Source organism: Temnothorax longispinosus, chromosome 4 (genome assembly GCF_030848805.1).
Source record: "Temnothorax longispinosus isolate EJ_2023e chromosome 4, Tlon_JGU_v1, whole genome shotgun sequence".
In the NCBI taxonomy this organism is placed as follows: domain Eukaryota; kingdom Metazoa; phylum Arthropoda; class Insecta; order Hymenoptera; family Formicidae; genus Temnothorax; species Temnothorax longispinosus.
The window spans coordinates 21,848,322-21,871,160 of record NC_092361.1 but is presented as its reverse complement, the minus strand read 5'-3'; the positions used below and the strand labels follow the sequence as shown (position 1 = coordinate 21,871,160).

The following is a 22,839-nucleotide window of genomic DNA, read 5'->3' as shown; positions in this document are numbered from 1 at the left end:
CTATATCGAATCTATTTGTCTGGATCTACCTGTCTGCATTCCCGAAGAGGTTAAACATCGATATTTGGACATTTTCAGATTCATTGTGGAAAAGGTCGAACTCTCAGGTCGGTCCTTTATCGAAGAACATCGCTCCTGTTTCGGGTCAGTCAAGCGTCGTGTCTTCATGTCACTTTTTACGAACCGTTCTCCTTCTTTGTCACCGTCCGTCGTCATCGTCGTCGTCGTCTCGGCAAACGAAAACTGTAAGGAAAAGGAAGGAAACATGAAGAAGACGAAGAAAGAAGAGAGAAAGTGAGACAGGAATGGTGAGATGAAAGAAGACAAGTCGCGACGTTGCCGCACCGTGATCTCGAGACCCGAGAAATCCTGCAAAAACCTCCGTCTGATGCAATGCACATTCCTCTTTTATCCTCTTTTACGAGACTTTACATTATTTCAAATCATCTTTATTATCGGCGATAAAAGGACTTCCAAATAGCGATAAATATATATTTATGTATATTCATAATAACTATATCGCAATAACTAAAGTAAACTTGTAGAATCTCGAAAAGGTCGAAGAATCAATCGAACCCCAATTGAGTTTACCCGACGGCTGCAAAGTTGACTTATGAAATATATTGACAGTGAATTCGTGGGCGTAAGAGAGAGAGAGAGAGCCGAGGTAAAACAGGTCTTTTGCTAAAGATTTCAAATCGCGGTCGATTTGCGTTCACTATCACGATTTATGTCGTGCGGCCTCTCGAGATGGCAAAAAGTTTGTCTCGTCTAACTGGCCTTTAGCTATATTCTAAATTGACCCTTTATATTAATGATAACCTCGCTACACAGCCGGCGACATTATATTGCCTGCCTTCCCGTTATCAAAGTCGGTTTCATTGTTATTTCGCGATAAGGCTATTTCAGCGTGAGATTGTTTTTTTTTTTTTTTTTCGATTTCGTATAGTCACGAGGCTCGCGAAATCGGCGAAATAAACCTTTTCTCGAGGTAACACAAACATGACACGTGTCGCCTGAGAAATAAAGTTTTTTTTATTTTATTTTTTTTTTTCACGAACCAACGATAACCGAATGCACCGTTCGATTCTTCTTCTATTCTTAACGTAAGATTAATATCCTGAAAATCAGGGATAGAGCAGCCTTAACGACAGTTATTTATAACAATCATCGATTTCTCGATAATTTCATATAGACTGCGTCTGCGAGAAAAACAGCTTGCCAAAATTAAATTGTTTCAGTTTCTACGATTTTATATATATTTTTTAATATTTTCCTTCACAATTTGAGCTATGGGTATTTTCTTTTCAATACAAAAGGAGTGTAATTAAAGACAATTTTTGGATAACAACTCGGAATAACAAATCTAACAGTTTTTACGCTTTTTACATTTTTTTTAAGTATATTTCTTCACGATTTGAGCTACGCGTATCTTTCTTTTAATGCAAAAAAGTGTAATTAAAGAAATGTTTTTGATACCAATTAGGTACCAATTGGTATCCAATTCGGAGTAACAATTAAATCTAATAAAACGACAAATTTCCATTTTCTACTGTATTCTTCATACACTTTCTAGGTATTTTCCCTGCGTATTATAATCCACGCATAACCACGACGAATATTTAAAAACGGAAAGGGGGATTGTGGGAAGGTGCTCTTATTTTTAGAATCCCGATGCGACGTACGCGATGCGAGAAGGCGTTCCGAATTCGACGACGCTCCGCCAAATCACGAAACCACCCGCGCGCGATCTACTTCGATCGCAAAAACAAAAAAAGATGTTATATTTACGCGTGATATTCGCGGAACGAAGGCTCCGAGGCGAAGTCGGCGCGAACTCGCATAAATAATCGCCCTGAAACTAGCTCTAATCGGAGCGCTCGAGTTTTAAAACTCGACCGCGCCGCGCCGGCGGCCGAGGAATTCCATTCTTTATGATCCATTCATAAGCGGAGCCGAACACGGACGCGAAGATAAACGTCACGGACGCTGCTCCAAACGGATCGCCAACATCGCCAATGACACACAGGGCCGACGAGAGAGCGAGAAAGAGAGACAGAGAGAGAGAGAAAGAGAAAGAGAGACCACGGGACCGATCGCCGACCGGTCCCGCGGAAGAACAGCGCGGCGACTTGCGCCGCTCCGCTCGCTTGGCCGAGAATCGTCGCATTTTCTCTCGCACGCACCTGTCTCGTCGCTAGCTGGTGTCCCGCGGGTCTATCGTTGATAACTTCCAGCCGGTGTTACGGTCGCACACGGGTAGCACCATGCAAAAACGCGAGGCAATGCGGGAATCACGTGTACGACGACGACGACGGCGAGACGCACGCACATCGGCAGCGGCACTAACGCAACGAGCGACGCGGTGTATACACAATACACAGATTACAGGAGGGTATTATGGCCGCGCGTTCCTAACGTTCATGAATGAAACTAAGCGCGCTACTAACTTGGCGTCGTAATTTCGGCCGGCGGCGGCGGCGGCGGTGGCGGCCAACGGCTTGCGAATGAACGTATCATGGCGTCACGTGACTCGGCGGCTCGGCACTCTCGGCAGTTTCCGCCGCGCCTCGGCAAATGGCGCCGTCGCCGCCGTCGCCGACGCCACGAACGTTCGCGGAAACAGACGAACCGCGGAAAAATTAAACGAAGAGATATTTCTGCCATCTATTATTGAACACGCAAATTCGTTTATGATATTTGAATGATGAAATTATAAATTAGAGCAATTTATTTTGGATTGAAAGTATATTTGGCATTACAGTAATTTCTAGACGTCGATAAAGTAATCAATCGAGAAAAATCGAAATAGCACCAATGATACTTTGGAATTCTAAATGATATTTCGTGATTATCAATGACAATCGTAAAGAAGTCAGCGTGACTATGAAAATTCAAATGATTAGCCATAGTATGATATTAATCTTATTTTAATTTATTATCAATTTATTATTATTCTGAAACGGGCACATTTACGACACGATAATATTCAATTTTTATTCAAAATTGCATTTTTATTTTTATTATTTTCATTTAATGATCTGTGAAAAGAAAATGTAGTTTTGCGGCAATGTATAATATTCTTGTTGTAAAAGCATGCTTGTAAAGTGTCTGCGTAATAATATACGTCATGAAATTCATACCGCACTGCGCTAAATTTTTGCATTTTTATATGAACGCGATAAAAAAAATTGTATCGACAGTCGATAAAATTGATTGAGAACAATGACAACTTCAATTATCTCCGAGTTTCATTGAACTACGAAAATTTGGTAGCACTTATCTCCGTAATAATAATTAATCAGAAATGTGCATGTGGAATTTAATACATTATATTTAAAAAAAATTTTTAATTGTCATAAAATATATGATATAAAAAACAAACAAAAAAATATAAGACAATTTTGTCATACTTCGAGAAAGATCTTGTATTTTGGCCGGACACGAAGCCACAAAAAGGCGCCGCCATTTGCTTTAATTATACTCGAATCCAATAAAGTTTTTAGCAATTCGCAAAATATTTGGGCCATAAAAATGACATAACATCGACGCAAATAATTACAAAATCGTATATATTATACGAACCCGGTGATGCTCGCGCGTCGATTGGCATCGTCTCGGCAGAGAAGACAACCGAGTCCTCGTCCCTCGACGAAGTGGATTTTGCCGGACGACCCGGAGGCGGCTCGTCAGATCGGCGTGCAACGACGATGTCGGATCGTCGGATGTCGATGATTACGCGCGACACGTTCGGTGAATCACGACAAACGTTTTCGACACGAGAGATGTGCGCGACGATTCCTCGCGTGCGGGATTCGCTCTCCGACCATCGCGACGGCGAGAAACACCGGGACGATCCGGACGCGACTCCGCATCCGTCACGACCAGTCACGACTCCATTCCATCACTGTAAAATTATCGAGGCGCCAAATTGATTTTTGAAACGGTCGGTCAGAGTCGCGAACCAATCAGGGGGGCCGATCGTTTCTCTCGCGCCTTCTGCACTCAGACGCGAAGTGAGAGTACACTTCGTACACTTAATCCTCGAAAGGGGGTAGATATCGATCGTGGCGAGCAAAAGCTTTTAGCGAGAAAAAATCGTTAAAATTATCTCTGATTAGTCGCTTTATGTACTTATCTTCTTAATTTCGTACCTGAAACGCGCAAATTCGTCTCGTAATGATGTACGCTAGCCTGCGCTACTGCCTCTCTACCGGCAGCGCGACGTAGAACTCCGTTCCGCCAATCAGAAGACGACTTTTCATCAATGGCGGTGCTGTATATAGAACAGTACTGAAAAAGGCGGGCTTCGATCAGCTGTGCACGTGCAACAGGCACTACGGGTAGACGCGTGATAATGACGGTCTGTGCGCCTGATGCGCTTGTTTGTTGCTTTGAAGATTTTCTCGATATTGTTACTTGATTCTTGACATTTAACTAGTGCGTGTGTACAAAGACGCCTACGTAACGTTCTCAACCAAAGAGGAACAAAAGACAAACAAAAATCGACGAAATATTGCTTTGTTGCTGATCTTCGAAATGGAAACTTTGCAGAATACCGGAGCTGCCCGTCCGCCTAACGCGTTCAACAAAAGATATTCGAATCAAGAAACCAGTACGCCGGGGTATGATGATTTTGAATGCTTGCTGTCATTGCTGTGTATATTTGTTTCTTTTTCTAAATGATCAATATTTCAGGGAAAATGCACTGAAGAGATTGCTCGAGATCAAGGAGGATATCAGAATCGACGGTGTATATGGGTTTCGTCGCGTCACCGACTCGAAGGAAAGAATAGGATTCTTGCTTAACATGCATGCGGTAAGGAAAATTGAAGGAACAAAGGTACCTACAATCTCTTAAACGCAATTAAGTAACAAGATCCTGATGTTTCTGCATAGACGGAGATCGTAGAGGATGACAAGCGTCTGTTGAGCGGCGTGGATTATTACTTTATTGAGGAAGATGCCACCAGATTTAAAGTGTCATTGCCATTTTCGCCATACTTTTACGTTTTATGTCGTAAAGATACGTTTGAAGAAGTGTCGACATTTTTGTCCAAGAAGTACATGGGAATTTTGACAAAAATCGAGACCGTTTACAAGGAAGATCTTGACTTGGTAAGATAGGCTTCTAATCAGCATACAATTAGCTATTAATAATATATTTTGCGTTACAAAAATGTTTGGAAAGATTATTTTTCGTTGTGACTTTTTATTTCTTCTTTTTTTTTTTTTAATTGTTCCAGCCTAATCACTTGATTGGTTTGAGACAAAAATACCTCAAACTTTCCTTTGCGAATACTGTCGATTTAATAAAAGTCAAGCGCGACATTATGCGCGTTGTTAGAGTTAACAAAGAGCGAGAGAAAAGTAATACTTACTACACAGACATGCTGGCAACTACTTTGCAACCGAACGAACAGGATAGCGGTAGACAAACTTTAGATCACATGGATAATATTCTTGATATTAGGTAATTGCATACATTTTCTTTCCAATTTTTTCTTTCTTTCTGTATTAATATTTATTTTCTTTATTATTTCTTGATTTCTTTAGCATTTTTTGCTTTATATGACACATATGTTGAAATATCAATTTTTAGGGAATATGACGTACCTCATCATGTCCGAGTATCCATAGACGCTAACATCTTCTGTGGAATTTGGTATTCTGTAAAAAGCAGAGGAAGCGAACCACCTATAATCACGCGAAAGGAAGACATGATTGAACCGCCTGAACCTATTGTATTAGCGTATGATATTGAAACTACAAAGCTGCCATTGAAGTTTCCAGATGCCAGTTTTGATCAGATTATGATGATATCATATATGATAGATGGACAGGTATTTTACATGAATAATGCTTACATTCAGCTTTACATAAATTATTTTTCGTTGTATCGCCTTCTAAAGAGAGTTTACATTCAATATGTTTCATTTTCTTAGGGATACTTAATAACGAATAGAGAATTAGTCTCTGCCGACATACGAGATTTCGAATATACGCCAAAACCGGAATTCGAGGGTCCTTTCACGGTATTCAACGAGCCTAATGAGAAAGCAGTTATAGTGAAATTTTTCGATCATATTAACGAAATAAGGCCGCATATATTTGTAACGTATAACGGTGATTTCTTTGACTGGCCGTTTGTTGAAGCTCGAGCAGCTATACATAATATGGATATGAAAGAGAAAATTGGTTTCTTTAAAAATCGCGAAGGTGTTTACGTCAGTAGAGCTGCTATGCACATGGATTGCTTATGGTAAATAGTCTGTGAGTTATTTAACAATGTAATCCTGCAAATATTCTCATCGCAAAATATTTTTTAGCTGGGTTAGACGTGATTCTTATCTCCCAGTGGGTTCTCAAAACTTGAAAGCCGTTGCTAAAGCTAAGTTGAGATATGATCCAGTGGAACTTGATCCAGAAGAGATGTGCAGATTAGCATCGGAAGAACCTGAAGTACTCGCGAATTATTCTGTCTCTGATGCTGTGGCAACATTTTATCTCTATCACAAATATATTCATCCCTTCATATTTGCATTATGCACTATTATTCCTATGGAACCTGATGAAGTAAGAAAAATATTGTATTACGCACATTAATTGATGTACATATACTTTTCTGTAAAAAATAATCTACATTTTTATTTTATTTCATTTATTTCTAGGTACTCAGAAAGGGATCTGGTACACTGTGTGAATCACTTCTTATGGTACAAGCTTTCCAAGCTAATATTATATTTCCTAACAAACAAGAAACCGAACTAAATAAACTGACAAAGGATGGTCATTTACTGGATCAAGAAACGTATGTGGGTGGACACGTGGAAGCTTTAGAATCTGGTGTTTTTAGAGCTGACATTCCTTGTCGTTTTAAAATTGTTCCGAGCGCCGTAGACGAATTAATTAATGGTGTAGAAAATGCCTTGAAACACACGATACAAGAAGAAGAAAAAGTATCAATCGATATGGTTACGAATTTTAATGAAATTGTAGATGAAGTTAAGGGAAAATTGAAGGAACTTAAAGACCAACCTTTGAGATTAGAAAATCCCGTAATTTATCACTTAGACGTAGGCGCTATGTATCCCAATATAATTTTAACCAATAGATTGCAACCTTCTGCGATAGTAAATGAAATAGATTGCGCGGTATGCGATTATAACAAACCTGACGCTCTTTGCCAGAGAAAAATGAAATGGATGTGGAGAGGCGAATATTGTAAGTTTAAATATAAAATACTATCGCAAGTTATCTCTATATTATCAAGCTGGTTACTTTCTTCTCGACTTGTGCTGTAATTATCGTTTATGATTAACAAATTTTAGTGGCTGCAAGTTTGGGTGAATATCAAAGAATAAAGCAACAACTAGAAACTGAAAGATTTCCACCACAATTTCCTGGTGGCTCTAAGAGAGCTTTTCACGAATTGACCACGAAAGAGCAAGCTACATTTCAAAAAAACAGGCTTACCGAGTATTGTAAAAAGGCTTACAAAAAGGTCAAAATTACCAGAATGGAAGAGAGAACACAAACGATTTGTCAGAAGGAGAATTCATTTTACGTAGACACTGTGAGAGCGTTTAGAGATAGGAGATACGAATATAAAGCATTAACTAAAGTTGCTAAACGGCAAGTAGCAGCAGCAATCGCGAAAGGAGATGCAGCTGACATAAAATCCGCTAAGAATAGAGAAGTTTTGTACGATTCTCTTCAGCTTGCTCACAAATGTATTCTCAATTCTTTCTATGGCTACGTTATGAGAAAAGGGTAAGTGTTAAAATTATATTAAGTGATATTAAAGTACAACACTTTTATTATGTTTTTAGTATTTTTATTTATACCCTTCTTAAATTATTTTTTAAAGTCCTAGTTTTTTATTGTTTATTTTAAAATTACAGGGCACGATGGCACAGCATGGAAATGGGTGGCATCGTATGTTACACAGGTGCTCATATTATCATGAAAGCTAGAGAAATTATAGAACAGATTGGTCGCCCATTGGAACTGGATACTGATGGTATATGGTGCATATTACCTGCGTCTTTTCCAGACTCTATTATAGTTCACACTACTCATGAAAAGAAGTCGAAATTTACGATCTCGTATCCGAATGCGGTTCTCAATTTTATGGTGAAGGTATGTATGAATGAATAAAGAAAAACACATGTTTTTTCCTTTCTTTGATTACTCTATTTTTTGAATTTCCACAGGATAAATTTACTAACGAGGTTTATCATGATCTTGTGGATAAAGATAATTTAACGTATGAAATCAGAAGTGAAAATTCGATATTTTTTGAAGTTGACGGACCATACTTAGCGATGGTATTACCCGCTGCTAAAGAAGAAGGAAAGAAATTGAAGAAACGATACGCAGTTTTTAATTTCGATGGTTCACTAGCCGAACTAAAAGGATTCGAAGTGAAAAGAAGGGGTGAATTGCAACTGATAAAAATTTTTCAAGCCTCAGTTTTTGAATCCTTCTTAAAAGGAAACACATTAGACGAATGTTACGCTTCGGTTGCGAAGGACGCAGATTATTGGCTGGATTTATTATATAGCAAGTGTGCGAATATGCCCGATTCCGAATTGTTCGAACTCATATCCGAGAACAAATCCATGTCGCGTAAATTGGAAGATTACGGTGCACAGAAGTCCACGTCCATTTCTACGGCTAAAAGATTAGCCGAATTCTTGGGCGACGAGATGGTTAAAGATGCAGGTTTAGCTTGCAGATATATTATAGCGAATAAACCGCAAAGCGCGCCAGTTACCGAGCGCGCGATACCGTTGGCTATCTTTCAGTCGGAACCGGCTGTGCGAAGACATTACTTGAAGAAGTGGTTGAAGGACCCCACTTTGTACAGCGATGATATAAGAGATATTTTGGACTGGAATTATTACATTGAGCGACTCGGGAGTGCTATTCAAAAAATTATCACCATACCAGCGGCGATGCAAGGCTTACCGAATCCAGTTCCACGAGTGCAGCATCCACCTTGGTTACATAAGAAAGTGTCAGAGAAGAATACATCCCATCGTCAGAAAAAGATCACAGATATATTTTCTGTTGTAGCTAAGGACACTTCTCATACGAACAACACCGAAGAACCCCGCGATATTGAAGATCTCGCAGGACCGTCTACTAGCTTCAATACTCCAATTTCGGTTGTTAACAAGAGGAAAAGGCAGCATTTAGATGAGGATGAGACAATCAGAGCCAGAAGTTGGAAAGAAGCTTTGGGTTCGCCTCCTCCCAAGGGAACAACGAGAAAAGAGTTGCTTAAATGGTTGGAGTTTCACAAGAAAAAATGGGCCTTTCAGGCTAAACAGAGGCATCAGCATCGGCAGAAGAGGAGTAAGACCGACGAAAATGATAGAATCGCCTGGGGGGTTATACGAAATACGAATACGTCTACCATGACCGGCTTTTTGAGACGCGCTCAAAGGAAATTACTGGAAACTCCATGGCAAATCATTCAGCTGTCAGAAACGGGTGAACCCGGCATGTTTCGATTGTGGATATTGGTTGACACGCAATTGCATCAAGTGCGTCTCGTAGTACCTCGTATATTTTACGTGAACACCCGCAAAGCAAGGCCCGATCCAGGACCTAATGAGCTCTGGAAGAAGAGCTTCAAATCTTTACCACGCTCTCGGCCGGTGTACAACTTGTATCAATATTCACTACCAGAATTTCTATTTCAAGAGCACAGCCGGGAACTCCTGGAGGACTTGAGTAAACCAGAAATTGAAGGAATCTATGAGACGCAAATGTCATTAGAATTTCGGGCTATATTGCAATTGGGATGCGTGTGTATAGTCGACCCGCGTGCCGCGCGGAAAATGGTAGACGGAGCCGATACCTTCACTCTGGATCAATTGGAATTCAAGAGCATCGCCTTTCAACCTTACCTCAAGCAAACCGGATCGATCAACTACATATTCCTCTATCATCATTGGAGTTCGAACCGTCAAAGAGCACTGTGGGGCTTATTCTTAAGCGCCAGCAAGAGAAGTCATATATTCGTCTTAGATTCAGTCGCTTCCAATCAACTGCCGAACATGAGTACATTGTACACGCAGGAACGTAAAGCAACATTGGAGAAAAATGGCGAAGACAAGATAAATAGGTTGCCTAAAACTATGCAGTTTGTCGTGCAAGTTGAAACGAACTTCCAACAGGTGTGCCGTACATTGCAGGCAGCCTTGACGACATATAAAAACGAAGCCCACGGAGCAACGATTATTATTAATCAAACCGCTCTCGACAGGACGGTTTTAACTACCGAAATGCCGCTTCTCAATGACTTCCCTCTTGTCAGCACGCACGTGCGAGATGTTGAGAATCTGTACAGCACGTTAGAATGGCAGAAGACGGGCGCGAAAATGATGATCAGACACTACCTGAAGAGTCAACAGATAATCGAATTAATCGCGGAACAATGCCGATTCTTCCACGCTCCTATCGGCAACGTACCCGCGGATCCCACGCTCTTCGGCGCGGATTTATTCTACGCCAGACATTTGCACAGGAACAATTTTGTCCTGTGGTGCTCGCCTACGGAGAAACCCGACTTAGGCGGCAGCGAGAACGACGATAACAGGCTACTGACGGACTTCGAGGAGAGTTCGAGCTGCGCTGCGAACAATCCGGGCACATATTCCAGCGTTTGCGTCCAATTGGATGTAGAAAGTCTGGCGGTTAATGCATTGTTACAATACCATCATATTCACGATATAGACGGAACCAGCACGTTTGTGGCGTTTCACACTCAGCAGCGTCCATCCGTTCAGGTCAGTCTTTATATACTAACTAAAACTTGCTTAAAAAAAAAATGCTTATGTCTAAATTAATTAACGATAGTACCTTTTAAAAACTTATTTGCAACAACTTAATTTATCCGAATTGATAATGTTGGGATTATTCAACAGGACATGGCAGTGGGTGGTGATGCCGCGACAGTTATTCCCAGCTACGATGAAATCACTCTGTGCAATCCGGCGTTTAAAACATTACGAAGCATGGTAAACGCATGGTTGCTCGAGGTATCCGTTTATAAAAATGTATTCGCGGACTATCAGCTGATCCACTTCTATCGGTACGTTATTACTATTTGTTATACTGTTATCAATTATATTACTTAATTACATATTACTGTTACATAAAAATGCATGTACATATTCGTATGATTCCAGGTGGCTGAGGTCTCCAAGTGCCTTGCTTTACGATCCTGCTCTACGTCGTACTCTACACACTTATATGAAGAAGTTATATATACAGTTAATAGCAGAGTTCAAAACGTTAGGCTGTATTATAGTCTTTGCAAACTTCAACAAGATTATCGTGTGCACGAAGAAAAGATCTGTGAACGATGCTTTAGGCTATATAGAATTTGTTGTTCAAACTATACGAAACAAAGAGCTGTTTCACAGTATTGAAATTACGTTTGACCAATGTTGGGAATATCTAATATGGCTTGACTTGGTACGCTGATTCATCATTCATTTGATTCATGAAATAACATTAATATGTTTTGCGTAACGTTAATTTAATTATATATTTGCTTTATTGAACAGCACAATCATGCTGGCATTAAAGGACAGCTAACTAGAGATGATGCGGAAGATGAGAATACTGAAAATGATGACGATGACGCGGTAAAAAAAGCATTTTTATAGATATTTTTAGAAATGACACTGATGGTCTTACTTGACGATATTTTTATACTGATTGAATTATTTATACTCAGCCTCAAATAATGATGAATTGGAGTTTGATGGAATGCCTGCCTAAGGAAGCAGGATGTCAAGCGAGTTTTAACGCTGTAGTAGCAGGATATATAAACGTAGTGTATCAATGTATGACTGAGAACGAAGCCAATAACACTGCAAGGCCGAGAAGAAGACACAGCCAGAGTCAATCTTTTATAGCACCACTTGGTCTAGGTGCATTGGAAAATACAGCCGAGTTTGCGAAAAAATTGATATCAGGAGAAATGTCTCAAAGATTGTTCAAGTATATTTATTTATACATATATTACGTAGTTTTTAAAATTAATATAAAGCTTTTATATAGAGTAAAATGAATTAAAAATTGATATTTTATCGATATGGGAGGTCAGTAGTTTTAATGGCCCTAACGTGTGTATTATTTGCAGAATAGTCCAAAAAATACATCGGAATTTGCCGGAAAAGACATTGACTCTCGAAGAATATCCTAATCTGGATATGGGTGGAAAAGAAAGTATAAAGATCAATCCTGCGCTTGAATTAATCAAAGCAGTATGCAAGGTAATATATTATCATTATGTGCTTTATAAATATGTAAAAAATAGTTTCGAAATATTAGACTCTTGCGTATCTTTGAAAATTTCAGGTTTTATCTCTGGACAAAGAAGTAGAACACGAGGTTCATGACTTAAAGTCAAATCTGTTACGACTGATCGGAGTCGGCAGCTATGGCGACAATGTCGAGTGGAAAGAGCCGTGTATTTCTCTTATTCTACCAGAAGTTATATGCAAAGCATGCAATCATACAAGAGATATTGATCTCTGTAAAGATCAATATTACACAATTGAAAATAGCAGGTACGTTAAATACGCGAATAATCTGAATATTAAGATGAAGATAATATATGCTTCATATATTATATGCTTTGCATTATTATTATTATTATAGGCACATGTGGAAATGCCCTATCTGTGATACGTCGTATGACAATACAGAAATAGAATTTTCTTTGATTGACAAATTGAATCGCAAAAGTATGGGTTACGTGTTGCAAGATCTACAATGTCGGAAGTGTAAGGAGATCAAGCGAGAAAACATGAACATGTTATGTTCTTGTTCAGGCGATTACGATAATTTAATATCGCGGAACGAAGTCACAACATATGTAAATATATGTAAATCTATAGCTACCAAATGTAAAATGAATATTTTAGCAGAGATAGTAGACAACACGAAACTCTTTACGGGTTAGTAATTAAATTAAGAATTGCCTTCTCTTGTATGATAATTTATATCGAGATTTATTAAATTTTTTTAACTGTTTTGGATTAACGAGGTTGATAAAAAAAGATTAAAATAATTTAATAGCATATATGTATTTTTAAGATGAATTACTTAATATTTAATAGTTCAACAATACATGAATGTTCTATGTCTATGATACATATCGACATATGTGTTTACTTTTTAACACCAGAGTCCACAGGTGGATCTAAAACAAAGTACAGCATACGTTAAATCGTTTTACCTATACACATGTATTTGCACGAATGCAAAATTTATAATAAACTTTTGAATATAAAAATAACAAATATCTGTCTGGAATACATAAGTAAAAGTAACGTACCTTCAAATTTGAACTGAGGAAATTGTGTCATATCTACTCCTGCACCGCCACCATATACCTCTTGAAGTTTTTCTAATTCGGAGTCCCGTTCTTTCGCAATCTCCGGGCTGGGATCAACTAATTTCCCGCCTCTTAAAATTGAAAAAAATTTCTCGTAAATATCATATCCAATATTCTCTATTTTAATCAATCTCCTAATATAATATATAATTACAAAAATAGAAGCACTAGTTATAGCACATATTTCATAAATCTAACTTATTAATTTCATCTGATTATTAATTTCATCGCTATCCAAAAAATACTCTTATCTTTAACTCTCTTCAAACTTTGTTTAACCAGAGACAAGCATATCCAAACAAAATGGAAGTTATTCCAATTAATACTGTTACCTTTATTAAACACAATAGTATCACAATTTGATGCAAATACAATTAATAAATATAAGTGAAGCAGCTTTTTCAGCTTTTCCCTCATTAAAAACTTAGATATATTCTTATTTCGTTTTAAGAATGAAAATAAAAATATTTATTAGTGTAATAAAATTTATGTAAGATAAGAGATGTATATCATAAACATGTATCTATATATATACATGTTTAAATGTTCAAACTACACAAGCTACAAAGATACCACTGATACCAAATGGTTTTGATCCTTACAAAGTAATATCCTTTGCAGATATTTCTCATTAGAATTCCAGAAATTTGGAGAAGTGTACTTACACGCTTTTTGACGTGTATTCCCGGAGTTTGTCGAGGAAGAGCTGCTGTATGGGATCGGTAGCTTTCTGCAAAGCAGGAACGTTGGTACTGATGCTACGTTTAACAGCTTTCGGCACACCAACGAGACGTGACCTCAGCATGGTTGACTGAAAAAGAAATTAAAAAAAAATCAAGTACAATTTTAGGCGAGAATTCCAATTCTATGTCTTCTGTTGTCAACAAATAGCTTTTCTTTCTTGCACGACAGGCATGAATTATCCAATTAACCTCTCGATTATACATCAAGATAATCACGAATTCTAAATCATGAATTTTTTTTATATCGTGTTGAATTTTGTTAAGATAAATTAATCGCCTTTCAGACGTCTCTTACGTAATAAATGCAATAATATTTGTTGGCTAGACCGACTCGTGGAATAGGTTAAGACGAATCAAGCATACGTTCGTCCATTTATAAATGAATCGACGACAGTAACAGTTAAAAAATATTACATGTTACGTGTGTAAATAAATAATTAATCTATTTACTTTTATGTTTAGCACCTATACCACGCACAACTCCGAATTATCTTCGCAAGACAATCACTGGAGGAAAAGAACCCAAAGTGACGTAAAGGAATCCCACGAACTAGGTATCAATAAAGACGCACAACGCACAACTCCGAATGAATTTTGTAATGAATAATGATTGACAGATGCAAAATATAAAAAAAATGTGAAGAATCAGATAATGTAACAATAAGAAATAATAAATTTATTATCGCGGTGTACATAAAAACAAATTTTTATACAAGTGTGTATTTTTATTATTTTTATTAGCTTCGTTTATTTTAATAATTTCTTTTTCTGTATTTTATTTCTTTCTTTCCGAATATTTAATATAAGTGCTAAAAGTAATTCTGCGCTAGTTGAATTAATTGCCGAATGCCGATAAAGCCAGTCGCCCTCGCGCGATCTGGATATTTTCTCCTGTTCCTTCTTGCACGCCGCACGGGGGAAACTGTTGACAGCACTGCAGCCGGGCAAGATGGCGCGGGCAGGATTTCCGGCGGTGGAGTCAGTCGATGCCGAGACGTCCTTGCTGTCGCGCTAAATCGATGTGTGCTGAATCCAACCGGACATTAGGATGACGGACGCAGACGTGGTGGTGCTGGACGATCCCCAGACGGTCCAGAAGGAGCAGGAGGTGGCAGCGCACTTTCAAGCGCCAGCGATCCAGCACAATCCGGACGGCTGGGGCCCGTGCGAGCTGCCGGATCAATTTAAGGACATCCCTTACCAGCCATTTTCGAAGGGCGACAGATTGGGCAAGGTGAACGTCGTGGCGAGGCTCTCGCCTTTCCTTTACTCACGTTCTGGAAAAAAAAACGCGCTTATCTCTTGCTTTATCGTTTTCTCCCGTAGATCTCGGATTGGACTACGCCGGCCTTCCAGGACAAGAAGTTCCCAAGTACGTATCTCGCTTCGTCGACCGTTCACGTGTGTTTAACCTCAAAGATCGAGAGACTCGGGCCACGGGGACTCCGCTGGGTATCTCGTTGTCATTTTCGCATTACGTATGTTGCCTTTAATTGAGGACAACAGGCTTCAGTCTGCGTAAAGTCTGAGTCTGAATCTGGAGCGAGGTTTAACAGGTGTACATGTCAAATGCTTGAGCTTTCTTTCTGTTTTGAATTCTGATTTATATATAATTATTTTATTATATTTTATATGGAAATGGATTTTTTAATATTATATTCGAAATACGTATGTGATTGAATAATGACATTTTGATATAATAATTTGTAATCTGGTCTTTTAAACTAATATTCAAAACGCTGTCGCAAATGGAATAGATTAATTGTCATTAGTCATATATTTTGGATACTATATTTATCTTTGCTATTAAGTAATTACATCTGTTTTATTGGCATGTAATTTTTAGAACACTACATTTAAAAAATTATATTTTAAAAGACCTATATATATACATATATATCTATGTATCTAGGTTTAATATAATTAATTGAAAACTAGATATAAAGTACACAACCATTAGAAGATTTTTTTAAGCATAGTTTCAGCATATTTTTTATATTACATGTGGAAAATTTAACTCATTGATACATTAAAGTTACATGTATAACTAATAAATTGCTATTTTTCTAGACAAATATACATCGCAGTTTGGTTCAGGCAGTCAATATGCATACTATCACGACGAAGATGAAACCACCTTCCACTTGGTGGACACGACCCGCGTGCAGAAGCCTCCATATCAACGCGGCCGGTTCCGTCACAATCAGCGCAATATGCGCGGTCGCGGTGGCCAGCGTGGCGCGATGAGCCAGATGCAGCAGCTAGGAAAGCTCAAGTTGCGAGAACGAGAGCGTAAGGGACAAACGAAGCGCTGGGGTAGGCAGCAAGGTCTGCGTAATCACAAGAATCAGCCGCCTATCAAGATTCGAGACGCTTCCGTGACGGTTCGACCTGACTGGACGACGATCGAGGAAATGGACTTTCCTCGACTGGCCAAGCTTTCGTTACCCGGTGTGAAAGACGGCGAGGATATATTGTGCTGCGGCTCGCTCGAGTATTACGACAAGACGTATGATCGCGTGAACGTGAAGAGCGAGAAGCCGCTGCAGAGAATCGATCGCATTTTCCACACGGTCACGACCACCGACGATCCGATAATTCGAAAATTGTCCAAGACCGAGGGCAATGTATATGCCACTGACGCGATCTTGGCCACCATCATGTGTTGCACGCGCAGCAATTATTCGTGGGACATCGTGATTGAGAAGATTGGCGACAAGCTGTTCTTCGACAAACGTGACAACACCGAGTTCGATCTTTTGACCGTGAACGAGACCAGCGTCGAGCCGCCACAGGACGACGGCAACTCGCTGAATTCGCCGAGAAACTTGGCCCTTGAGGCGACTTTCATCAATCACAATTTCTCGCAGCAGGTGCTCAAGTCAAATGAGCCACGATACAAGTTCGAGGAGGGCAATCCGTTTATCGGAGAGGAGGAAGAGATCGATGTGGCCAGTGTGGCTTACCGTTATCGCAAGTGGGATCTCAACAATGGTATAGTACTTGTCGCCCGATGCGAGCATGACGCCGTGATGCAAGGCCCGAACAACGAGAATCAATTCCTGACGATCAAGGCATTGAACGAGTGGGACTCGAAACTGGCTAACGGAGTCGAGTGGCGTCAAAAGCTGGACACGCAGCGCGGTGCGGTTTTGGCGAACGAATTGCGCAATAACGCCTGTAAACTTGCCAAATGGACGGTTCAGGCGCTACTAGCCGGTTCGGATCAGCTGAAATTCGGCTACGTGTCGCGAGCTATTGTGCGAGACTCGAGCAAGCACGTGATTCTCGGTACACAGCAGTACAAACCGAATGAGTTTGCGACGCAGATAAATCTGAACATGGATAATGCGTGGGGCATTCTAAGATGCATCATCGACATTTGCATGAAGCAGAAGGATGGCAAGTACTTGATAATGAAGGATCCAAACAAGCCTATGATTCGATTGTACGATATTCCTGATAATACCTTCGAGAGCGAGGGCGAGGAAGATGAGGACGACGATGAGCCTGTTAATGACGCGTTTCAAAGTTAATAGCCAGGACAGCTGATTACATCCATCGTTGATCGGCAATCATTGGTTGACGCTTTTACAATTTTTGTGGAGGAGTATTATAAAGGAAATAAATGACATTTCAATACGATATTTGATTTTATGGAACTTCATTACTCGGATACACTTCTTGATGTAACTAATAGAAATTAAGATACTTAGGTTAATAGGTATACAGGAGAATTTAATTGAGGGACCTATGTTTCAAGATATAATTATTTGGTATTTACTCAAACTATTATATAACTTTATTATAATATACATAACAATACAACAAAAGAAAAATCTGAATTTTATTTCTTACAGCGGATTTTCATCAGTTTCATATATATATCTTGTAACTTTACATTTTTATCAAATTTTTAAAGAAGTATGTATTGCTATTATTAACGTCAGTTTAGTCATTAAAAATACTTTATTTAAATATATATATATGTTTCAGCATGTATAGATAATATTTAATTAAGATAATATTTGATGCTACAATAATCTTAAACTTTTAATTTATTATTTTTAAAGAATTTCAGTCTTTACTTGGGGATCCAATTCCTTGATAACATATCTTAATTTACGAATAGCAGCATCTACCATCGAGTCATCGATATCATAATAGAGAACCATTCTGACCAATCTTTCCGTGAGAGCCAGGCATCTGATTATGATCTTATCATCATCATCATTGAAATCATTCACTTGATGGAGCCTCTTCATGAGAGTCTCAGCGGAAACGCCGCTGTCGGTATTCACGTTTATGAATATCATATTGGTGTGCGTGGTTTTCAGGTCTACACTGAATATTTTGGTATCCAATTGATTGATTGCCTCCGCGATAATAAATGCTTTTCTGTGATCTTCTACTAGTCGTGGCACTGTCTGTTCCAGGGCGACGAGCCCGGCCGCAGCAATCACGCCGACCTGTCGCATAGCACCACCCAGCACCTTGCGCCTTCTCCTCGCGTTAGCGATAAAGCTCTTACTTCCGCAGAGCACAGACCCCACGGGAGCGCCCAATCCTTTGCTCAAGCAAAAAGTGACCGAGTCGAACGGAGCGGCTAGATCCTTCGCCGAGATCTTTGACGCGGCCGAGGCATTCCACAGTCGTGCCCCGTCCAAATGCATCCTAAGATTGTGCTTCTTCGCCACCATCGCCAACTCCTCGACCCATGACTGAGGAACGACTTTTCCGTTTATCGTATTCTCCACCATGACCAACTTTGAGATCGGTTCGTGTATTCGGTCCACGCGAATCGCACTCTCGAGGCACTTCAGATTGAACGTACCGTCGTCGTTGTTAAACAGAGGACAAACGCTCGCACCGGCTATTTGCGCTGCACCACCCTGTTCATGAAGAAACACATGCGACTCGTTTCCACAGTAGATTTCGCTGCCACGCACATCACAATGATTCATAACTGAAAAGGAAGGAAAGAAAGCATTTTCTTTAAATGCGTTTGAAAAAAAATCGAGAAAATCGATCTTCACTTTTCTAACGTGACACAGACTCCATTCAGAATCCCGATAAATAGAGGTCAATTTTTTAATTACGGTATTAAGAGATCCTTCCCCGTAACTTTCATAATTCGATCATTAAATGAATGAAAATAAATTTCGTCCTTTTTAATGGATTTTAAAAGAAGATGCGAGACGTACTTATATCTACAGAGATCATTTTTAGAATCTTACCAGCGATCAAGTTTCCCATTGTGCCAGAGCTAACAAAAAGTGCATCTTCCTTTCCAAGCAAAGTCGCAGCCATTTTTTGTAATTCTAAAAAATTTAAATAAACAATTGCTTAGACCTCAGCTAATAAATATAGGAGGGGATTGTTAAAATTTCGTACTCTAAGTAGGACACATTATCCAACAAGTCGTGATTTGGCAGAAAGATCATTTTTATAAGAAAATAAAATTGATTTTGAGAGAAAAACAGTTTTAGATGTGAGTAGCATAAATATTTCACAATGTTTTCGGTTTAAAATCGAATTTTTCTTTTGCTACCTTTTACCGTAGGATCTTCCTCGAAGACGTCATCCCCTACTTCCGCCTCAAACATAGCTTTCCTCATCGCCGCGGTTGGCTTCGTGAGCGTGTCGCTTCGTAGATCGACCATAATAGCCTAGAGTAATCATAAACTCACTTAACTCATTTAGAGCAATCCCCGTGTAACGCAACTCGAATTTCATTCAAACTCCACTGTTCCGTCTCCAAAAATATTTTTGTCTCAAAAAAATAAAAAACATACGCAGATTCTTTTTAGGCGCACACCCTGTACTGATTATCCCCAGTATTAAAGCGACAAACATAACATCCCTCTAAAAGACGTAAGTAAATTCTCATCGTTGTTTAATTTTACTACGATCGATGCTAGGATCGAATAGACTCGGAATGAGCGAGACCATTTCTTCTTTACTTACATTATTTTCCCTCGCATAATCGCGAATGCCCGGGTTTATTGCGCCATAAGACATCTGGCTGGCCGTGAATGACGTGTCCTGACTGACTACTGACTGACAACTGACATTGAATTGTGCTTCAGCGGCTTCTGTAAGAGGCGTTTATATAATTGATTTATTCGCGCTTATCTTTTATCTAGACACATGCTTTGTCACAATCGGAATGGTTTGTAATCGGAATAGTTAAAATTTATATCACACGTGCGTGGAAAGTGGCCCATTACGCGCGTGTTTTTTGTGCGATAAATATCCACGTCCACTCGAAACAGTGCGGTAATATCTCATTCCCGCACAGTCTCTTGCGGGTCACTTTCCACGCACGTGTGATATAAAATAGTGTGTGTAACACGTGTGGGTGATCTCACTCGCCTTCGGCTCGTGCGTCCGCTCCGCACTCCACGAAAAAAAAATTTTCGTTATTGATGGAGTCCTCATCAGCAATGTATCCTTCAGCAACTGTATTGGATTTCCAGTCTGCTAGCAGCGTGGCAGAGAGGCGACCAGTGCGACGAAAGGTGTGGCCAGTATAAGATTGAGGATTTGCTAATTGTAGATATGATGCGATAATTGTTGGAATCTTTCCGAATTTGTTGATTCCAACTGGTTGGTTGGTGCACTTTCCATTTTGATAATTTAGAAAAAATCTTGAGGTTTGGGCGTTTTTTGGTCTCAAATTTATATATTTTTTAGATATAGTGTAGAATTCATCGGTGATTATGAAAGTTCTCGGTTTGTAATTTTTTGCAGTTGGAATTTTAACGAGCAAGATAGTTTCTTTGTCTTCGATGTCATTAATTGTTATATTGGTGAGTTCCACTCTTCTGCATGCACCACAAATTCCAAATATCATAGCAACCTGTAAATAATTTAGTATATATGTATTGTACACATTGTATAAAATTTTATATTAATGTAAAAGTTTATGTTTGTATTTGATACATTACCTTGTAAAATAAATATTTTTGGTCATCAGCTTTGTTGAGAAATTTTTGAATTTGTTCTGATGTTAATACTTTTGATTTTTTTGGTATATATCCTTTTGACTGTTTCTTCAGGAATGGAATGAGTCTACCATATTCAGTAATATTAATATTGTTGTTAATATTAAGAGTCGTTTTGAGCATTGAGTAAGTTGCCCATAAGGTGGATGGTTTATGTGTTTTTGATAATTCTGTGAGATATGTTAATATTGTGTTTTCCGACAATGGTTTAGTTTCTTTAGTAATTGTCCACTGCATAAACTTGTTATATGTACTTGTATATTTTTCTTTGGATTTTTTAGGTAAGACATTTTCCATCCTGTTTTTTGCACTTTGTGCTATCTCTGGAGGTGTTGGTTGGTCGTCGCTATCGGTTTCTGATATGTTGTCTGGTATGATGATGCTTTCGTCACTCATTTTTTATTTTTTCTTCTTAGTAACTTGTTGCGAATAATTTTTTATTTTTGTTAACTTTACTGTGTATGTTCACAATGACTTTATTTGTACGTTTCTGTTATTTGCGAAGGTTATGTCTGAGTACAGCTGATCGCTGTGGTAATTCGCGGAGTGTTTCCGCGCGCCACGAGATGTCGTTAAGAAGATGTGAGAAATAAAAAATAAAAGAACTAGTGGAGGAAAAGCCCCTTGCACAATGCAATGCCAGGCAACAGGCAAATAGGAACATGAAATATTGAGATATTACCACACTGTTTTGAGTGGAAAATTTCTCGTGTGTGGACGTGGCTATTTGTCGCACAAAAAACACGCGCGTAATGGGCCACTTTCCACGCACGTGTGATATAAAAAAACTTTAAGCTATAATTACTTGCATGTTTATTTACATTTTTACAGTGTCTTTAAATATTAATGGAGTAATAGAAGAAAAATTGAAAAGAAGAATACAAAGGCACAGTTATGTTTTGTGTATGAGAAAAGTAAAAGGAATGTCAAGAATCCAGTCTTTATTCTAAAGTTTGCGACTTCGATTTGGTTTGCGACTAACAGCTGACTTATTCTAAAATCTCAAGATAAATATTTTATGCTCGCTATATTAATAAAAATTAAATATTAAAATATATGGTTAATAATATACACATTTTTTGGCACGAAGATTGCATATTTGTATTTGGACACGTGGAATTTTACAGCACTAGGTGTAAATATAACACTCAATACACCAAGGCCGATTATTCAAGGTAATTGGAACGATAAGAATGCTGCAGCGATACGTTATCTTTCTGCAGTTGGCATGCAAGCAAAATACTTAAGATAACATAGATTGCGAAGTAACGTTAGGTAGTACGCTCACGTGGGTTTTTAGATTAAAGCGCACAAGATTACTTTTATAGGTCAGTTTAACATTACGTAATTTCCCAGCAAACACCAATTAACAGTAATTAATATCAATTATCAAATTATATCAATATTTTATTTTTCTACTCAACAATATGTATAAGTGTTATGTGCAACACATATGTATGTGTTATTACATATATTACACTTAATTTGAGCCAATAGATAAGATTAGAATTCGTCGAAACAAAATTTTCGTTTCGATTTTTGCAGTTCTAATTATCGGTCACGATGCACGAATATCTAGACGCGACGCGGCCGACCGGAAACGCCGAGTGATCCCGGAAGTGACGTGGGTTCGATGAGCGTGCGTTCAAAACCTGCCGTTACC

The 22,839-nt window shown here is 38.8% G+C and overlaps 5 protein-coding genes across 9 annotated transcripts in view; 2 read left to right on the top strand and 3 right to left on the bottom strand.

Annotated features, from left to right (window-relative positions):
• Pnt (ETS transcription factor pointed) overlaps positions 1–3,793 on the bottom strand; it is a 103,439-nt gene extending 99,646 nt beyond the window's left edge. The window contains exons 1-2 of one of the 4 annotated variants that reach the window (XM_071776412.1): positions 2,187–2,470; positions 30–243 (exon numbers count right to left, since the gene is read on the bottom strand). In XM_071776412.1, the coding sequence (XP_071632513.1) occupies positions 30–216 (187 nt within the window). In that variant the 5' untranslated portion in view covers positions 217–243; positions 2,187–2,470. Of the gene's footprint in view, positions 1–29; positions 244–2,186; positions 2,471–3,585 lie in introns of those variants that run through there. The other 3 variants (XM_071776415.1, XM_071776413.1, XM_071776414.1) reach the window with 3 other exon arrangements.
• A 508-nt stretch (positions 3,794–4,301) lies between these two features.
• Dnapol-epsilon255 (DNA polymerase epsilon catalytic subunit 1) lies at positions 4,302–13,006 on the top strand. Of its 2 annotated transcripts, XM_071775798.1 has the most exons (18): positions 4,302–4,625; positions 4,699–4,819; positions 4,900–5,118; positions 5,247–5,473; positions 5,603–5,843; positions 5,946–6,262; positions 6,330–6,576; positions 6,672–7,224; positions 7,332–7,773; positions 7,905–8,142; positions 8,217–10,802; positions 10,941–11,107; positions 11,205–11,493; positions 11,586–11,666; positions 11,759–12,024; positions 12,167–12,299; positions 12,385–12,596; positions 12,688–13,006. In XM_071775798.1, exons 1-18 carry the CDS (start codon positions 4,540–4,542, stop codon positions 12,989–12,991), a joined length of 6,729 nt encoding a protein of 2,242 aa, XP_071631899.1. In that variant the 5' UTR covers positions 4,302–4,539; the 3' UTR covers positions 12,992–13,006. The 2 variants fall into 2 exon arrangements, with proteins under 2 accessions (XP_071631899.1, XP_071631900.1); XM_071775799.1 differs by lacking the exons at positions 4,302–4,625; positions 4,699–4,819; positions 5,247–5,473 and having other exon boundaries at positions 4,998–5,118.
• Positions 13,007–13,096: 90 nt separating this feature from the next.
• LOC139811547 (ATP synthase-coupling factor 6, mitochondrial) lies at positions 13,097–14,777 on the bottom strand. The gene is made up of 4 exons (XM_071775810.1): positions 14,620–14,777; positions 14,092–14,237; positions 13,367–13,497; positions 13,097–13,231 (listed from the first exon to the last, which is right to left on the bottom strand). The coding sequence occupies exons 2-4, from the start codon at positions 14,229–14,231 to the stop codon at positions 13,200–13,202; spliced, it is 303 nt and encodes a 100-aa protein (XP_071631911.1). The 5' UTR covers positions 14,232–14,237; positions 14,620–14,777; the 3' UTR covers positions 13,097–13,199.
• A 344-nt stretch (positions 14,778–15,121) lies between these two features.
• On the top strand, positions 15,122–17,814 carry Eif3d1 (eukaryotic translation initiation factor 3 subunit d1). Its single transcript, XM_071775807.1, has 3 exons — positions 15,122–15,403; positions 15,496–15,541; positions 16,240–17,814. The coding sequence occupies exons 1-3, from the start codon at positions 15,218–15,220 to the stop codon at positions 17,703–17,705; spliced, it is 1,698 nt and encodes a 565-aa protein (XP_071631908.1). The 5' UTR covers positions 15,122–15,217; the 3' UTR covers positions 17,706–17,814.
• A 140-nt stretch (positions 17,815–17,954) lies between these two features.
• Positions 17,955–22,526, bottom strand: LOC139811544 (uncharacterized). The gene is made up of 6 exons (XM_071775806.1): positions 21,120–22,526; positions 20,545–21,031; positions 20,137–20,264; positions 19,721–19,838; positions 19,407–19,490; positions 17,955–19,135 (listed from the first exon to the last, which is right to left on the bottom strand). The coding sequence occupies exons 1-6, from the start codon at positions 21,570–21,572 to the stop codon at positions 18,237–18,239; spliced, it is 2,169 nt and encodes a 722-aa protein (XP_071631907.1). The 5' UTR covers positions 21,573–22,526; the 3' UTR covers positions 17,955–18,236.
• Positions 22,527–22,839: the final 313 nt, after the last annotated feature.